This window comes from Tachypleus tridentatus, chromosome 13, assembly GCF_004210375.1.
Source record: "Tachypleus tridentatus isolate NWPU-2018 chromosome 13, ASM421037v1, whole genome shotgun sequence".
Lineage (NCBI taxonomy): Eukaryota > Metazoa > Arthropoda > Merostomata > Xiphosura > Limulidae > Tachypleus > Tachypleus tridentatus.
In genome coordinates, this window is record NC_134837.1 from 146,924,470 (window position 1) to 146,940,476 (window position 16,007).

The following is a 16,007-nucleotide window of genomic DNA, read 5'->3' on the forward strand; positions in this document are numbered from 1 at the left end:
GTTTATTTTTCATTATTTAGGAAATATGCAGTGAAACAGATATACCTGAAAAAGATCTCATCCGAGCCCTTCAGTCTTTAGCTATGGGTAAAGCAACCCAAAGAATTCTAATAAAAAACCCAAAGACAAAAGAAATAGGTAAGGTATATTAGCTCATTTCTATTAAACTTTAAATGCTATGAGGTTGTTTAAAGCACCCTCTGGTTTTCTAGGCTCTCACAGTGAAAGTACTTAACCATATTGCATAAAATATGGTATAGACTTTCTATTTTTTATGTGAAAAAATTCATATACTTTATTTTAATATTTATGTAATTTTTAGGTTCTGTAATACTTAAAATATTTTGTGAAATGTTTTTTGATAATGGTAAAAATTCTTCATTTTAGCTTTCATGTCTTGTTTGTTTATTATTGATCAGAAAATTATATTTTTCCAGGCATTTTTAATTTGTTTGATATTCTTCACTATATTTTGATACTTTATTTGCTACTTGAAGCTGTATTTTTTACTGTGATACACAAACACAATGTTACTGAAAACTATTTACTCATGAACAGTAACCTCACCTTTGAAAATAGTGAAATATTCCTTAGTCAGTCATTGTAACACAATATTTGCACATGATATTTTTGGTTCAGTTCATTTTAAATTTAGTAATTATGGCTTTTCAACAAGTAAGAAATTACTGTTTTCATATGTTTTGTTTTAATACAATAAATTACCTAACATTATATTAAATAGTACATAAATAAAAGGGTCAACTAATTCATGGCAAAAATATGCTCAGAAAGTGAATATAATTTGACCAAGAAAGTCAAAACTCATTACTATGAATGAAACAGAACATAAGACATGCAAAAAGAAAGAGGACTGAAATTTTCAATTTTGTTAGTTAACTCTTTCTTATGGGGTTATTTAATGTGACAAACCACAAAGTAACCATTTGTTTAAAAACCACAAGTTTTGATATGTTTTGTGTATCTTCATTAAATTTGGTAAGGTTTCAATAAACATTGAATTAGTTTTGTACACAAAAAATCAGATATTTTAATTCACTATTTTTACTAAAGATTTGTCTGTGAATATATATAGAGCCAGAGTACTGACTGCTCCAAATGTGATAGTATTTTCATGCTAGAATTAAAAATACTTCACCTAAAAATTTTCAAATTTCATTTGTTTAATTTCTAAAACCTAAATAGATATCAAATTATTTTTTAAACTAAAACTATATATTTCATGTGTTATTTTCTGCATCCTAATTCTATACAGACTTGGTCAGTTTGACCAACCTTATAGCCATTTTTAAAAAGCATACAAAATAAATCTAAAATATCCTTTTCTTCTTTCCAAAATGACTGCAGATTGTCACAGGTAATTACACTTGTTTATTTTGAAAGTCTTTAAGCTTATAACAGTTTATATTTATTTATACTTAATATTATTGTTTTATTGCCCTTTCAACTATGTCAAACTAATAATACTGCCATGCAAGATGTAAATAATTCTGCAAACGTGTAATTCATTTTATCATATTGAATGATGTAATGCAGGAGCATCGTGAAGAACTATTATTTGTTGTTGTTTTTTATCTAACATAATGTTTTTAATTTTTGTTACTTTTATAACAAAAAAATGTACTTGAAAAACAAGACATTATACTTACTTTTGACTTTTTTTTTTGCTGTCAGTTCCTAATGAAATTTAAGCCTATTTTTTTATAATTATTGTTTTTGTATCCTAAATATTTGTACTTTAGTTACATATTGTGGCTAAAAACAGAATAATAACATACACAAGGCCAATAATGCTCTGTAACTATTGCTATTTAATTATCTTTCTAATTAAGACAAGAGGGGCTTAAATTAATTCTTTATGCTGCTTGATTTAAACATCATGGAAATCAACTTTCAAACTAAAGATTAGTTAACAATACTCTACTGAAAATAATGTAGCATTACATTTCTTTTGATTAAAAATTCCTGTTGTCTATAAAAGTTATAGTATAAAACATCAGAGAGAGTTACTGGCAATTTGTGAAAGAGTAGATGTGACAGGTGGGTGTGAAAATGGGTCTAATTATTTAGTTTGAGTCTGTAAACAAATGAGAGTGAAGGATATAAAATTCAGGTGCTATCTTATTAATCCTATCATGATGGGTGAAAGGTCATGTTGTCACATTCTTTGGCTTGCATTCAAACTTTTACTGAACTACTATTTTATGAATTTATTTTATTAAATTTTGTATAAAATTGTAGATTATAAATCAGATTTTAGTATTATAGATTAGTTAATTTCTTAATTTAAAAGTTAATATTAAAAGAATACACCTAAATATTGATGTTTTGTGAGTCATGATATGTTGAATACAGAACTGGTTCAGATTGAATATTTGTGATGTCATAATACAACGTCTGTAGTTTCATACAAATGTACAGTACTGGCAAGCTAAAATATAAGATAGGAACCTCGTATATTTTCATTTTTTGCAATATGACTTATGTACTAAGTCAAACAGTAGCTCCATTCACCTCTTCCAATTTTTGGAAATAGTCTCTTATATGCATTTACTTTAATATATGACATGTGAATAACCAATCAACAGCTTAGAATGTCCCTCTAGTAACTTTCTCAACCATTTTAATGTGTTAGAAGTCATTTTTTTTTCCTTTTGAAAACCAAGATTTGAAGGAGGTAGGTTGTCCTTTGGTCTGTTCAAAATTTCATATTTTGTTTGTCCTAAATTCAGCTTAATTACTAATCATGATAAATTTAATAGAACTTTGTGGTATTGATATAGTAGTTTGATATTTTTTGGTTATTCAACTATATATAAAACACTAAAAATATTTTGTTTCATGTCTTCTGCATATGAAATTTTAAAAGGCTTATCAATCTCTCTCAAGCACCAACTCGGTACAAATTTTGTTTTACTTTATTTTCTCTTCTATATTTTGAGAAAAATAAGTTTAGTAATTTATTTTTATGTAGTAATAATATATACACATATATAATTATAATAATTAAAATGTGTTTCTATTTTATAAAATACTAATGTACTAAAAACACAGTCAAGACCTTTGTAAAGACGAACAGTCAGTTTTATATCAATGGTTACCTTAACAAGAGTGCATGTGCAGCACATCAGTGCAAGTTTTGTAATATTAGCCAGTCACATTTGGAAGGTCAATAAAATGAAAATAATAGACATATATACATATATAATTTTATGAAACTTTATTTAGACTAAACATTCATATTTATCTATGGTAATTAGAGAATGAAAAACATGTTATTTCCTAACAACTGACAAAATATGAAGTTTTACTGAAAACACACATTTGAAATGTATTTAGGAAGGTTTAGAGATTATACAAATAACATTTAAGATGTTTGGTACAAAGAATAGCTTTTTAATCACAAAATGAAGATCAGTGATGTTGAGAAACCCACTTGTTGAGAAATTTATATGCAAAAACGGCTTTGTGAACCTGACGATGACCGAAGAAGGTCGAAACGTTGTTCGCTCTTCTATGTAAAATATTTTCTCAACCCAAACGAGCCGTTTTTGCATGTAAAAATGAAGATCACTTTGTCCTTGAACTACTAATGAAACAGATTCAGTATTCTCACAAATTAATCTTCAGTAGAACTACTTTAACAAAAAATTTGATTTTTATGTACAAAATATTTACAATATTTTCTAAAAGTACCAAATTTTCTGAAGATACACATGCTACGTCAGAAGCTATTTATGTATACAAACTCGTATAGTATAATGAGCCTGTTGTGAAAGGGATAATATCTATATTATGGTAAGTAATTATATTAAATTTTGTATTTCTGACAGAAGAGGTAAAAAAAGTAGAAAAGGAGGAATATCGTAATTCTCATAGTAGGAAAGATTGCGAATTTTAAAAATATTTTCTTATAAAATTAAGAACTTAAAAATGTATCAAATTTTTTAATGTAACTGCATAAAAAGTTGTGACATGCATCCTTTGACTTGCTCTTAGCAATAGGATTAATGCAATGAGCAGCTGATAATTTTAAGGCTGTGTTGAGTTTCACTTTACTTTTGTACATTGTATGCCTTAACCTGTTGACTGCCACGTATTTCAGCTGCTACAATACAACTCTAATGCTTCTTCATTTTGTAACTTTTTTCGTGATGCCATTTTGGAACGAAAGTGAAACAATTTGTAAGTAGGTCAAATGCATGTATGGTTCTGACATCTGGCGTTGAAGTTAGGTATTAACAAATTAACTCGTCTGTGGCACTGTGTTACCAATCGGCTTGGACGAGTTATCTCGTCTACAGCACTGAACAGGTTAAATATGTTTTTATACAATGTAAAAGCAGAAACTATGCCATGCTACAGTTGTAAATAACTTGTGCCTTAGTTCTCCCACATGAAAATAAATAGTTATTGTATATGATGTTCACATGTATCGTGTTTTAATGTAATGCAACACTTCTCCCATTTACATTTTTTAGTGTCTGTGTGGTAAGCAAATACAATATACCTTGCTCTCTGATAACATATTCCACATCATATGAAAATTCATTTCACCAGATCTCTTATTTTTAACATGCTAAATCTGGTTGAGAGAATGTGCTAGTTCATCCTTATTTTTGTTTTATGAGGTAGTTGTATTGTTTCTTACATTACCATGTGTATGTGGGACTGCTCTATTACCATCACATACAGCAGAGGGACTTTTGAATTTTTTCAGTTATATTTGTGATTGGTCAACTTCAGTGATAATGTACATTATGAGAGCAGTTATGTCACTTTCAGGGAAATATGTTTCTGCTTTGAAAGGGAAAGGACTTGCTATGTAAGGTACAAGGTATTGTTTTTTTCTTTATCCATATCCTGATCCTGCTTTGTCATATTTCACATACTAATTAATTCGAGTTTTACCATTTACATTGTTAATGTTATTTTATTGTAATTTTTGGCCAACATGTGAAGTATTTGTATAGTAGAAGATAAATAGGACTTGATGTGTTAATCATATTTGTTTTGTTCATTTTGTTCTTTGTTTCTTCTTGCACTAACATTCTGTCTAACCAAACACTCAAACTTCACTTTATGTGAGAGTGGTTAACTTGTTTGCTACCAATCCTCTAAATCAGGAATGTTACACAAGTACTGCATAATTTAATATAACTATGAATCGTATAAGTAATGTTTTAAGATGTATGTATGATACTGATTTTAAGATTTCTGGCAAAGAAATTGACCTCCCCCCCTTTATACACATATATTAAGTGTTACAATGTAGATGAAATTGTTTTGCAAATTTTTCTTGACAGAAGATCTTTCTTCTAGCATGTGAGATCTGTTGATATACACGATATTTGACTAACACATGGTCAGGAGAACTAGAATTAACTGAGAAATTTTTGGCATGTTCAAGAAACTGTGCCTGTGTAAGGAAAATATCTTTACAGATAAGTTAGTTAAAAGGCAACAAAAGGCAAAATGTTTCATGAGTAAATTAGACAGTTTAAGAGAGACTTCTTAATTTTTGCATTTCTGGAATTTTTATAATAATAAGTAAAGAATGTACATGAAAAACAAGAAATATAGAACTTTCTGTTGACATAAAAGTTGGAGAACATTAAATATTCTGGAAAAAATGGGTCAAATAAAATTTAAGTAACAACTTTCATGTTTTTGTAGATTTGTACAGTTGTCATTACTGGTCATTTTTAGTGGTCTCTTCATTTTGTCTGTTGAGTCAATTTCCATATTTTTTTTGCTGTTTAGTTTTTAAAACTTAGAGGAAATTGTAAGGCCATTAAAAACAACTTGTAGTGCCATGTTAGCATTAAACTAGCAATCTGGAAAATGCACTAAATTAGTCAGCTAGCAAATAACTTGTAGAGCAAAATTAATAAAGATTTAAACATTAACTCCAATAATTTGAAATCATCTTAACCGAGAATCCAGATAGTGTAGCATCTCTTACATCATTACAGTAATACAAATACAGTTATTAGCATTTTATAACAAGTAGTGAAATACTTAATTTTCAACTGAATCACATAGATGGTTACTGTGATCAGTTACAGAACTGATTTTTGTAGTAATTTCTAGAATTATACCAGGTAGATCAACCCAAAGCTCTTATGATTATTTCTAGAACCCTGTATATTTTTATACATATTGATAAACAAATATCACTATTTAAAGTAAATGTAATGAAGTTAATACAAACAAGGCAATTTTGGTTTTACCTTAGCAGATATTTTTATTTTAGATTGTTGTAAAAGAGATTTTATAAATATTGCTTTAGATAAGACTATTGCTTAAAAGTTCCTAAAATATTTTCTTGTGATATGCAAGAAATGTGTTTGTATAATGTTTTGTGAGCACAGAAAACTAAGTATTCATTTATGTTACTGAAACTAGTTGGCTGTAACTAATAATAAAATATTTTACCTCTCATTGTGCCAATAAACATCACTTTTTGTGTTTTTTTCTCTCAATGTGTGAAAGGCATAGTGTTTCTGAAAACAAATTATGTAAACTAGTTTTGAAAAAGTCTAACACAGAGACCTTACATAAGCATTACTTAAAAGCTGTTGAAACTTTTTTAATATTCTAGATTTAATTGCAAGAGTGAATTTATTCTGCATACTTTTTGTGTATCACAAGCAGTTTTGAGTTTATACTTTTTGTGTACCACAAGCAGTTTTGAGTTTATACTTTTTGTGTACCACAAGCGGTTTTGAGTTTATACTTTTTGTGTACCACAAGCAGTTTTGAGTTTATACTTTTTGTATGTGACCAGCAGTTTTGAGTTTATTGACAAAAGGTTTATATATGCCTCTTTGTTATCATGTACATTTCCAGTGTAGATTTGCCTATGATTGTTTTATAAATGTATAGCTGGTGGCAGTATTTAATATATTAAAGTTAATTCAACCTTGATTAATTACATCAAAAATTCAAAATTACTTGTTTTTCATCTTGTTAATCTATAATAATATTTAGTGCCATTGTCTAAAATTAAATATTTCTCTCTGTTAATGTACAAACATTTATTTGTTGATTTGATTGCATGATTATTAATGCAGAATTATAGATTTAAGTTTTATGCTCTTTTAGAACCAGTGCATACATTCATTGTGAATGATTCTTTCACATCTAAACTTCATAGAGTAAAGATTCAAGCAGGTGAGTTACATCATTGTTTTATTATGTGTTTCTTTTTTAAGTTCTATAGGTTTAAGTGATGTTAATATTTGTGACCAAAAATGGTCTGGTAAGATGATTGGATAAAAATAGTTTACGTGCTTGAAGATATGACCACTTGAACATGTTGTATATAATGTTGGTTTTATGCAACCTACATTTATATATTAGTATCTTTCGTGCATTTGCTTGTCAATGTAAATACTGCTTTTTATAACTACTAGTTCAGTAAATCTGTCAACAATGCATCTTAATTTTAATTTTTTTCTTTCAGTTGTAGCAAAAGGTGAGTCAGAACCTGAAAGAAGAGAGACAAGGTGTAAAGTTGATGAAGACAGAAAACATGAATATCCTTTCTGTTGATTCATTTCATTTCTAGAAGGTTGGGTTATTTTTTTAATACCAGGTTCATCATCACAAGTTATGATAAGTAAGCATAAGGTCACAAACTTTTCAAGAGTGTTTGCTTGGTCTTTTGGTTGAAGACTACAGAATGGTTATATTATTTTGTATTCTTTGTCAAACATAGACCAACTATAGTAAAGCATTAAAAAATAAAAGTTCTTCTGAATTTGGCAGCTTAGGCCCTATATAACCAACTTGTAGACTTTGTATTATCATCGTCATCATCCTAGTCATTCTTTATGACCCTGTGGCTACAAGAAGACTGATGTACAGATATATATCAGTAGTTTTTTCTAATTTATATAACTATTGTAACCATCTATTGTTTTTAATCTTTGACTGTCACTTGGTAAAGAAATAAATTATCTGTTTTAGTTAAATGTTGAAGTTGGGTTGATGTAAGTTCAATATTATTGTTCCTATATGTATTTAGAGTTTGATAACATAGTAAATTAATTTATAATATTAATTTCTAGCAAAAAATAAAATGCTTGTGGACTTGCTTCAACTGCTAAAACCTTTATGACACAGTACAATTTTTATGTAAAAGATTATATGACTATTAAAATTTGAGAGTTTAATTAGTATGTCTATAAGTTTATATTTCCATTTATATTTACATTGTATCACTTGAATTTGCTTCTGTAATTATTCCATGTTGGAGTGTTTGTTTGGCACTTTACACTAAAGTTAGCATCATTTTCCATTGAAACTACTATTTACAGATATGAACATATTGGATATATATATTCCAGTTAATTTTGGTGTTATATCCTTGTTTCTTATCAAACCTGAAACTAATATCGTATAGATTGTGAACATAGGTGATCTTATAATTGGCATATTTCATTTTTTATGCATTTCAGATATAATCAAGTTACCATTATGCAATTTTTCAGTTTGAAAATGACTTGTTTAGCTGGAGATTTATCAGTCTTATTGAATGGTATATTTAATGTAACATAACAAAACTTTGTTATTGTTCACACCCTTAATATTATTAGATTCTATTTTTCAAGCTCAGCCGTTATTGTGAAGGGTCCAGAGCTGTGATTACTCCTATATTAGGCTGATAACTATATATATGTATGTGAGTGTGTGTGTGTGTATTTAGGATTGATTAGTTTTTGGATGGTAAAGGTTACAGCATACTTACAAAAATATATTCCTATCTATAAACAGAGACCAATTTTTCACACTATTTTTGGTCTGTAACATAGTCTGAAATGATCATATGTTGATGAAACATGGTAAACATATGTAGATTAATATTTTTCATTGTCCTACTAAAAGCGATAAAGATGGACATACTGCCACATTTTCTTATTTTTTAAGAGCTGAATATTATGAGTGCTGTATAGAGGAGGTATGTGCTCTTGTAAAGTTGGGCCTTGGTGTGAAGGGTACATGTGTATATATGCCTTTGATAACTTAATATTTTCTTAAAATCTTAAGTAGTTGTGGCTTCTAGTTTGTTGTAATAAAATGTAGTGAAAAACATACATAGTAACCACTGTTGATAAAAGTTTACAAGCTGTATTGAAGGAAAGTAACTGTTAATTAAGGAAGCCAATTCTATAAAATAATCTAAAAGCCTTGAGGATTAGAATGCCAGCTTAGAATATTTAGTATTCTTTTAAGCCCACATACTAAGCTAACAATGTAAGGTAAATTTCATGGGCATCTATAGAGTTTTGAGGCCACTTTACTTCACCCAAACCCCATGGATATTATGTACACTTCATCATTATAAGAGGCTTAATGGCATTTCTTTGATTACCCAAAGCTGTGCTGATGAGCATTGAATAGGGAAAACTGCAGTGCACAACAGAGGGTGCAGCCAATCATAGAATGCATTAGGTCTCTATGTAACAGTTTCAATTTTCACATCTGATAAAAAACAAGAAAACTTTAACATGTGTATCTATACAATTTTCATAAGTGTAAAAATTAACAATACCCATATATGTAAATTGGGGAATCTCATTTTGGTAAGAAAACAAACTACCCATTGGAGAAATAAGTTTTTGATTTCTTTTTTTGAATAGCATCACTGACCAAAAAAACGACAGTTTAGCCTGTTTTAAGCTTCAGTGGACCATTGACTACTACAAATTAATGGATCAAAATTGCTGATGACTGTTTCAACAACTATAATTTTGCAAACATTGCTGACATCAATTTACTATTCTGTGTAATTTGTGATATGGTACTTATCTCCTTTCACAATATTAGCTATTCTTATTAAGCCCTTTCTTTACATTTGCCACAAGCCTTCTGTTTCCACTGTTGGAATTACTGTGATCTAATGTGTATCTCATGTAAATCATCATGCTTCACCTCTTAAATAATAGTTGTATGATATGCTCGCATGATGCACATGACTCCCACTACACTCCTCTGTTGAACCATCAGTTTTCTTTTGACAATGTAAGAGTATTGATATACTCTTTTGTGCCTAAGTGTTTTCAGTGTGATAGTTTTTTGTTTTGTTTTTTTTCTGAACAAAGTGGTGACTTTTCAACTTTTATTTTCATTCTTATTGCTATATTTGTGCACTTGAATTTCCTAAACCATTTCTTGTACTATGAATTTCAGATGTTCATGTTACTACTTTTGGGGTCATACTGGCATTTTTTCTTAAGCCTTAGGTGTGAACAACCTGATAGTGGATCTCTTGGCTTTTATCCTTCAGGAGATCAAACGTTGTATCGGTCAGCCTTTATCCTTAGACATTGTTGTGGCTTCTTCTAAGTTGGCTAAACCTGTACAGAATGACAAGGATTTTGATCATCCTTTCCCATCTCCAGAGTTTTCTGTGCCTTCCCATTCCAAGTCCAAGTAATCACCTAGATCTAATTTGGTCTTTACAGATTTTATGTCTCTAGTTTGTAATGTTTTATACCTTTTCCATATCTCTTATTCATCTCATTCTTCTTTATTGCATGAAAAATTTTCCCAACCATTTTTGGTTTTAGTTTTCCTCCCTTCCCTGATATTTAGGTACATGCTGGTCAGTTTGTCTTGCAGTTAACTGAAGTGTGCCAAGCCCTCTGATGACTTCTGATTGGTTTGCTTTTTTTTTTTTTTTTTTACCCTTTTGGGCACTGTCCATTTTTATATCAAGAGTTATTAGATTTCTTGTTATCTATTTAGGGACAGTTCCTGAATTAAAATATTAGTCTTGCCCAGTATTCTTGTCCATGCCTTACTCTAACCACCATCTTATGGTATACTCCTTCCATACATCTCCTATCTGAGACTCTCCAATGATTCCTGAAGGTTTTTCTGTGGATATTCTTACCCTTCTCTCCTACACTTTAACCTGCACTTCATCTTTGACTCTGGCATTACATACATGGTTTAGGTATTGTTGGGACATTGTAGGTTAAGATGCAGTTTTGGCTCGAGTCAGTTTACTCTCAACCTGTCTAGGGGATTTATGTCTTGCACCTTTTCTGAAACATTACATATTTGACACAGTCACTGAAGCTATCGAGCCTTTTGTGACATTGGTCCACCAACAACTCATACTTACAATTTTTGTAGCCTGTTTGTCCTGGTCAGATCCTCATATGCCTCTTATTCCCCTTTCTCATCATATCCCCTCCCAGCTCTTATCTGTTCCTTCTAATCCAAGTACTTCATCTCATCAACTTCCTTGATGATGTATCTCTCATTGTTGGCAATACTGGTGATTTCCCTGTGGGTTTTGGTCCAGTGGGGGTTTAGCTGTTTGAGTTTCTTCCTAACTGGTATCCCTTTATCAATGATCAATGGGTGATATGGATTCTGTGAGAAGTATCAGTTATCTGGTTTATATCTTTACCTCTTGTCTCTCTTTGCCCCATTTCCTTTCCTCCTCCTTGAAATCCTATGATGTGCTAATATCTGTCAGAAGTGGTTCAAGAATTAATTTTGTAATAGACAATTTAACCAGTTCCCCATCTTTCTCAGGGTTTTATTCACAACTTTTCACTGTCCCCAAGAAAATCAGGGATTGCTGGCTGGTAATTGATTTATCTCACCTCAACTGCTTCATTGCTCCACTCAAGTTCACATGAAGTCTTTTTCTCACTGTGAGATAGGTATTTATCTACATATCCTGATAGCATGTCATTCTTTCCCTTACCTTTGGTTTGTCCATCTCAGGGTGGTTTACTAATTTTGAGCCTTCTCTTTCAGACTTATCTTGCATTTTATGTGTTTTGTCAAATAATCTGAGCTTTTGCACATTATCTCCATGCTATGGGGCTGCAATTTCATTAATATATGGGTAACTGGCTCATTCTGAGCCAAACTCAGCCAATCTTACTTATCAACTCCTTTTTGTGGTGGGCTGATACATTTAATATTTGGCTCATCTGGGGGCCTTTTTTCAACATGAATATCAATCATGCACTGCCTTCTTCTTAACATTTTTGTTTAGTAGAACTTTTGGTTCACCATGCCCTCTCAGCTCAGTCACTTACTACATGTGAGGTTTTATCATTTTTGGGGATGTGGTCTTCCTTGGCTTCACTGGACCCTCTCAATCATGTCAATATGAGATATCTTCAGTGGGTACTTCACAAACTAATGAATTTTGCTTGGGATCTTCTTTCCACCCCCCATTTGTTTTTCATAATCCATTAAGTGCAATAGGATAAAAGTTTTCAGAAATTTTTTCTATCTGTCCAATAAAAAGAAAACCATAGGCACTTCATTTGATTTGTTCACTAGTATATTTGTTTGTTTGTTTTTCTACTTTTTTTTTTTAAGGGAAGAGCATGAATACTTGTTTTCTTCTCTAACTCCATGAGGTGTGCAATGGTTGAACAGGGGGTATGACTGGAAACCTTATCTTGGATAAATATGCAAGAAACATTTACACCTCCTTGTTTAGTTTGTATTAATCAGAGAATTGTGTGTACATATATTTTTTATTAAAGTCTTAAAGTTTTGATCCCTGTATAAATAGACCTAGCTTAGCAGTAAGACAAAAAGTACTTATGTCATTAATCTTTAATGTAGAGCAATAGCAAATATATATGTGAGACTTTAACAGTTCTAAGTTTTAAATGTATGTATGTGTATAAAATCACTTCTTAATGAATATCATGATTGAAGCAGCTATAGTGAGAATAATGAAAGCCAGAAAGAGGTTACAACATAATGTTTTAGTAACAGAGGTAAGAGTTTATATCTTTATAGAAATTTATAGTGTAAACAACAGAGAAAGCAGTTTCATTCCTCCTAAACAGAAAATGTTTTGAGTAATTTTGTTTATATTACATAGTATACATTATCCTAAAGAAATGGAGTTTTTTGCAGTGTTGTTGACTGAGAATTAAGATATGTTTGAATAACAATGGAAAAGTTTAGATCATTCATCAAAAATATAGTTTTTCATTAGATTTAATTTAGTTGTATGTGTTTTCTTTATGCAATGTATTTGTTGTAGAATCTTTTTATTGTTTAATTCTTTTAAAAAATATTGTATTTTTGGATGGGTACTTAAATGTCACACAATATTTATATATTGATTTAGTTTTTATTTGATTAACTGGGCTTTCATTTTTTTAAGGAGCATCTACTTATCTGATTTTACAGGTCACTGAGCAACTTAAGTCACGATTTTATCCCAGTCCAGTTGTAATTAAGAAGAGAATTGAAGGTTTAATAGAGAGAGAGTACTTAGCTAGAACACCTGAAGACAGGTATGTTTAATGAGACTCTTTGTGTTCTTATCTAATTCCTTTGTGTACATTTCATTTATCTACCATGTTAAATACTTGCCACTCCAAAAAGTTCTGAACCACTACATATTATTTTATCAATCATTAATCTTTAATATTTATTTATAAAAAATTAAATAATCAAGAGAGATTTGTATTTTAGCTATAATCAAAAGACCATTATGTTGTTAGATTACTTTTGGTGACAAGGTGTTTACCTTTCTTTTCTGCATCTGGTATGCAACTAGTAACTGGTCACAGATTGGTTTTTTCTCATTGGTATCATGACTTCCTTTACTTTACCAGTACATTTCAACACTAGGGATATCTCATTCTTTGAAATTGTAAGGTTGCATGCTTTGGGCAAATGCATTTTGCCACAGTTTGTTTATATATATATATATCAGTGAAATAAAATAAATACATTTAAATGATGTTAAGTAAATGCAATCATGAGGGTACACTTTATAATTCCACACTGTAGTTTGTACCCTAGGATCTTTTTTAAAAATGCAGCATATTTTGATTAATATTTTAATTTTAATGTGTTTTGTTTTGGTTTTTAAAAAATTATAGTTATAATACATATGTATATTATGGATAAATAAAAGAATTTCATATAATAGATCTTTAGTATACATATTAAATACATAATACATATATATATATTATGGATAAATAAAAGAATTTCATATAATAGATCTTTAGTATACATATCAAATACATAATACATATATATATATTATGGATAAATAAAATAATTTCATATAATAGATCTTTAGTGTACATATTGAATATGAATTAAAAGTTTGCACCGAACTAAAATTGATTTCATCATATTATATCAATTTGAGATACTACCATGGCAGATATTTCTTAAGGTGAATTTTGAATTCTGGAATAGAGCTTTAAATGCAGTTAGTTATATGTTCAAGACCTAATGTGGTACAATTATCTCATGCTATTTGCTAAGGATAGGTTCTAGAAATTGTGGATAATGTTAAAACTATGAATACCACAAGAGGTAATGTTGGCAACAGCAGTACAGGAAGCAGGTGGAAGACTAAGAAATTACATGGTGTATGGCATGAAGGTGTGGGAGATGTTGTGCAAGCCTGACACTAGTTTTTCTCCAACATTTAATGCTCTATTTCTGTAGCTGTATATCACTCTCTAGCTGTGATAAAGTTAAAAAAAAAAAAGAACTGGAGTAACAATTATATCGCTTGGACAAGACGTGTCTTTTCCTATTATTTCAGAAACATCAAAGCAGTAATTTATGTCACCAGTCAAATGGCATTTGAAAACTTTTCTGATGTCTGTAAAGTGTGTACTGCATATACTTGCATCAGGATGAATAAATTACGTAATTGAGAGCAGTATACGTAAAAAAAATAAAGTATACTCAATTTTTGAGTGCTGTAAAAAATTAATGTAAGGCTTATTACATTATAAGTATTCAAGTTCCTACCCTGAAATTATGAGCAACCAATTTTAGTGACTTTAAACCTAAGTAGCACAAATTACATTTTAATAAAATATCAAGAACAAATGTCTGTAGAAGGAATAAATAGTTCTATTTTAATGAAGAGTTCAATCAGTAACAGTTTACAGGAGATATTGACTTTGATGATATATTATTGCATTTTATGATACAGATTTAACTAACTGGTCATGAAACAGAACATGAATTATTACAATTTAGTAGATTTTATTTTTTGTTTGAGTCCATAAATACAGTATTGAAAAGCTTAATATGGATTTCAAACACTGTTAAAATTTATACATAATGTATTTTTGAAGCTGAGAAGTCAGTCTTAATAGATGTTTATATTTTTAGAAGATATAAAGAACACTTAATATGCAACATGCTTTTGATTGTGTTTTCAAACTGAGCAGAAAGTATACTGTGATAATTATGATACCATGTGTCAAATGCAAGTCAGATTTATCACTGAAAATTTCTTTTTAGCATTAGAATTGATATTTTTAAATAAAAAGATTAAATAGATGGAACTTTAGTTGTAAATAGTTCTAAACTATTTTATTGATTGAAAATGTAAAGTATCTGTATTTTAAGTTTTGTGTAGTCTTTCATATTAAATGAAATAATATATGTTTCATTACAATTTCAAGTTCTTAATTATATGTGTTTAAAAAAACAGTAATGCGAATACACAATGCTACTGCATGTTATTTCTTTTATGTAATGTGGAATTTAATACTCTGAGAGGGCTGTTACAGTCAGTGTATTTTGTGTTTTCACTGGAATTACTACCACTTAACAAGTTTTAGTTTCAAGACTATGTGTGTTGAGACTAGATGTGTTTTTAAAACTTAATGATGCTGTAGATTTGTGTTCTAATATTCTACCAAAATAAAATTAGTCATTGATTTGAATGCCAGATGTTAACTGAATACTTGAGTATCTTTAAGTCAGTTGATTTCTGATAAATGCTTCAGTTAGGTTACAAATGTAAGGTTACAAAGTATATATCTATGTGTGCATGTATGTATGTGTGAAAGGGAGTTAGAGAATGAGTGAAATGATAAAAATTACAGACAAAAAGGAGTAAAATTTAAATATAAAACAATAAAAAAAACTTTGAATAATGTGTTTTCTTCGGTGAAAATCTAATGAGTGTCGGAACAGGCAAGGCACTTTCATTGATA

At 29.7% G+C, this 16,007-nt stretch overlaps 1 protein-coding gene across 4 annotated transcripts in view; it reads left to right on the plus strand.

Moving 5' to 3' along the window:
- The window catches only part of LOC143240784 (cullin-3-A-like), a 96,103-nt gene that overhangs the window by 77,726 nt on the left and 2,370 nt on the right, over positions 1–16,007 (plus strand). Inside the window, exons 14-18 of one of the 4 annotated variants that reach the window (XM_076483835.1) lie at positions 21–138; positions 7,126–7,194; positions 7,487–7,559; positions 12,719–12,788; positions 13,210–13,316. In XM_076483835.1, the coding sequence (XP_076339950.1) occupies positions 21–138; positions 7,126–7,194; positions 7,487–7,559; positions 12,719–12,788; positions 13,210–13,316 (437 nt within the window). Of the gene's footprint in view, positions 1–20; positions 139–4,738; positions 4,856–7,125; positions 7,195–7,486; positions 7,595–12,718; positions 12,789–13,209; positions 13,317–16,007 lie in introns of those variants that run through there. The other 3 variants (XR_013021957.1, XR_013021958.1, XR_013021959.1) reach the window with 3 other exon arrangements.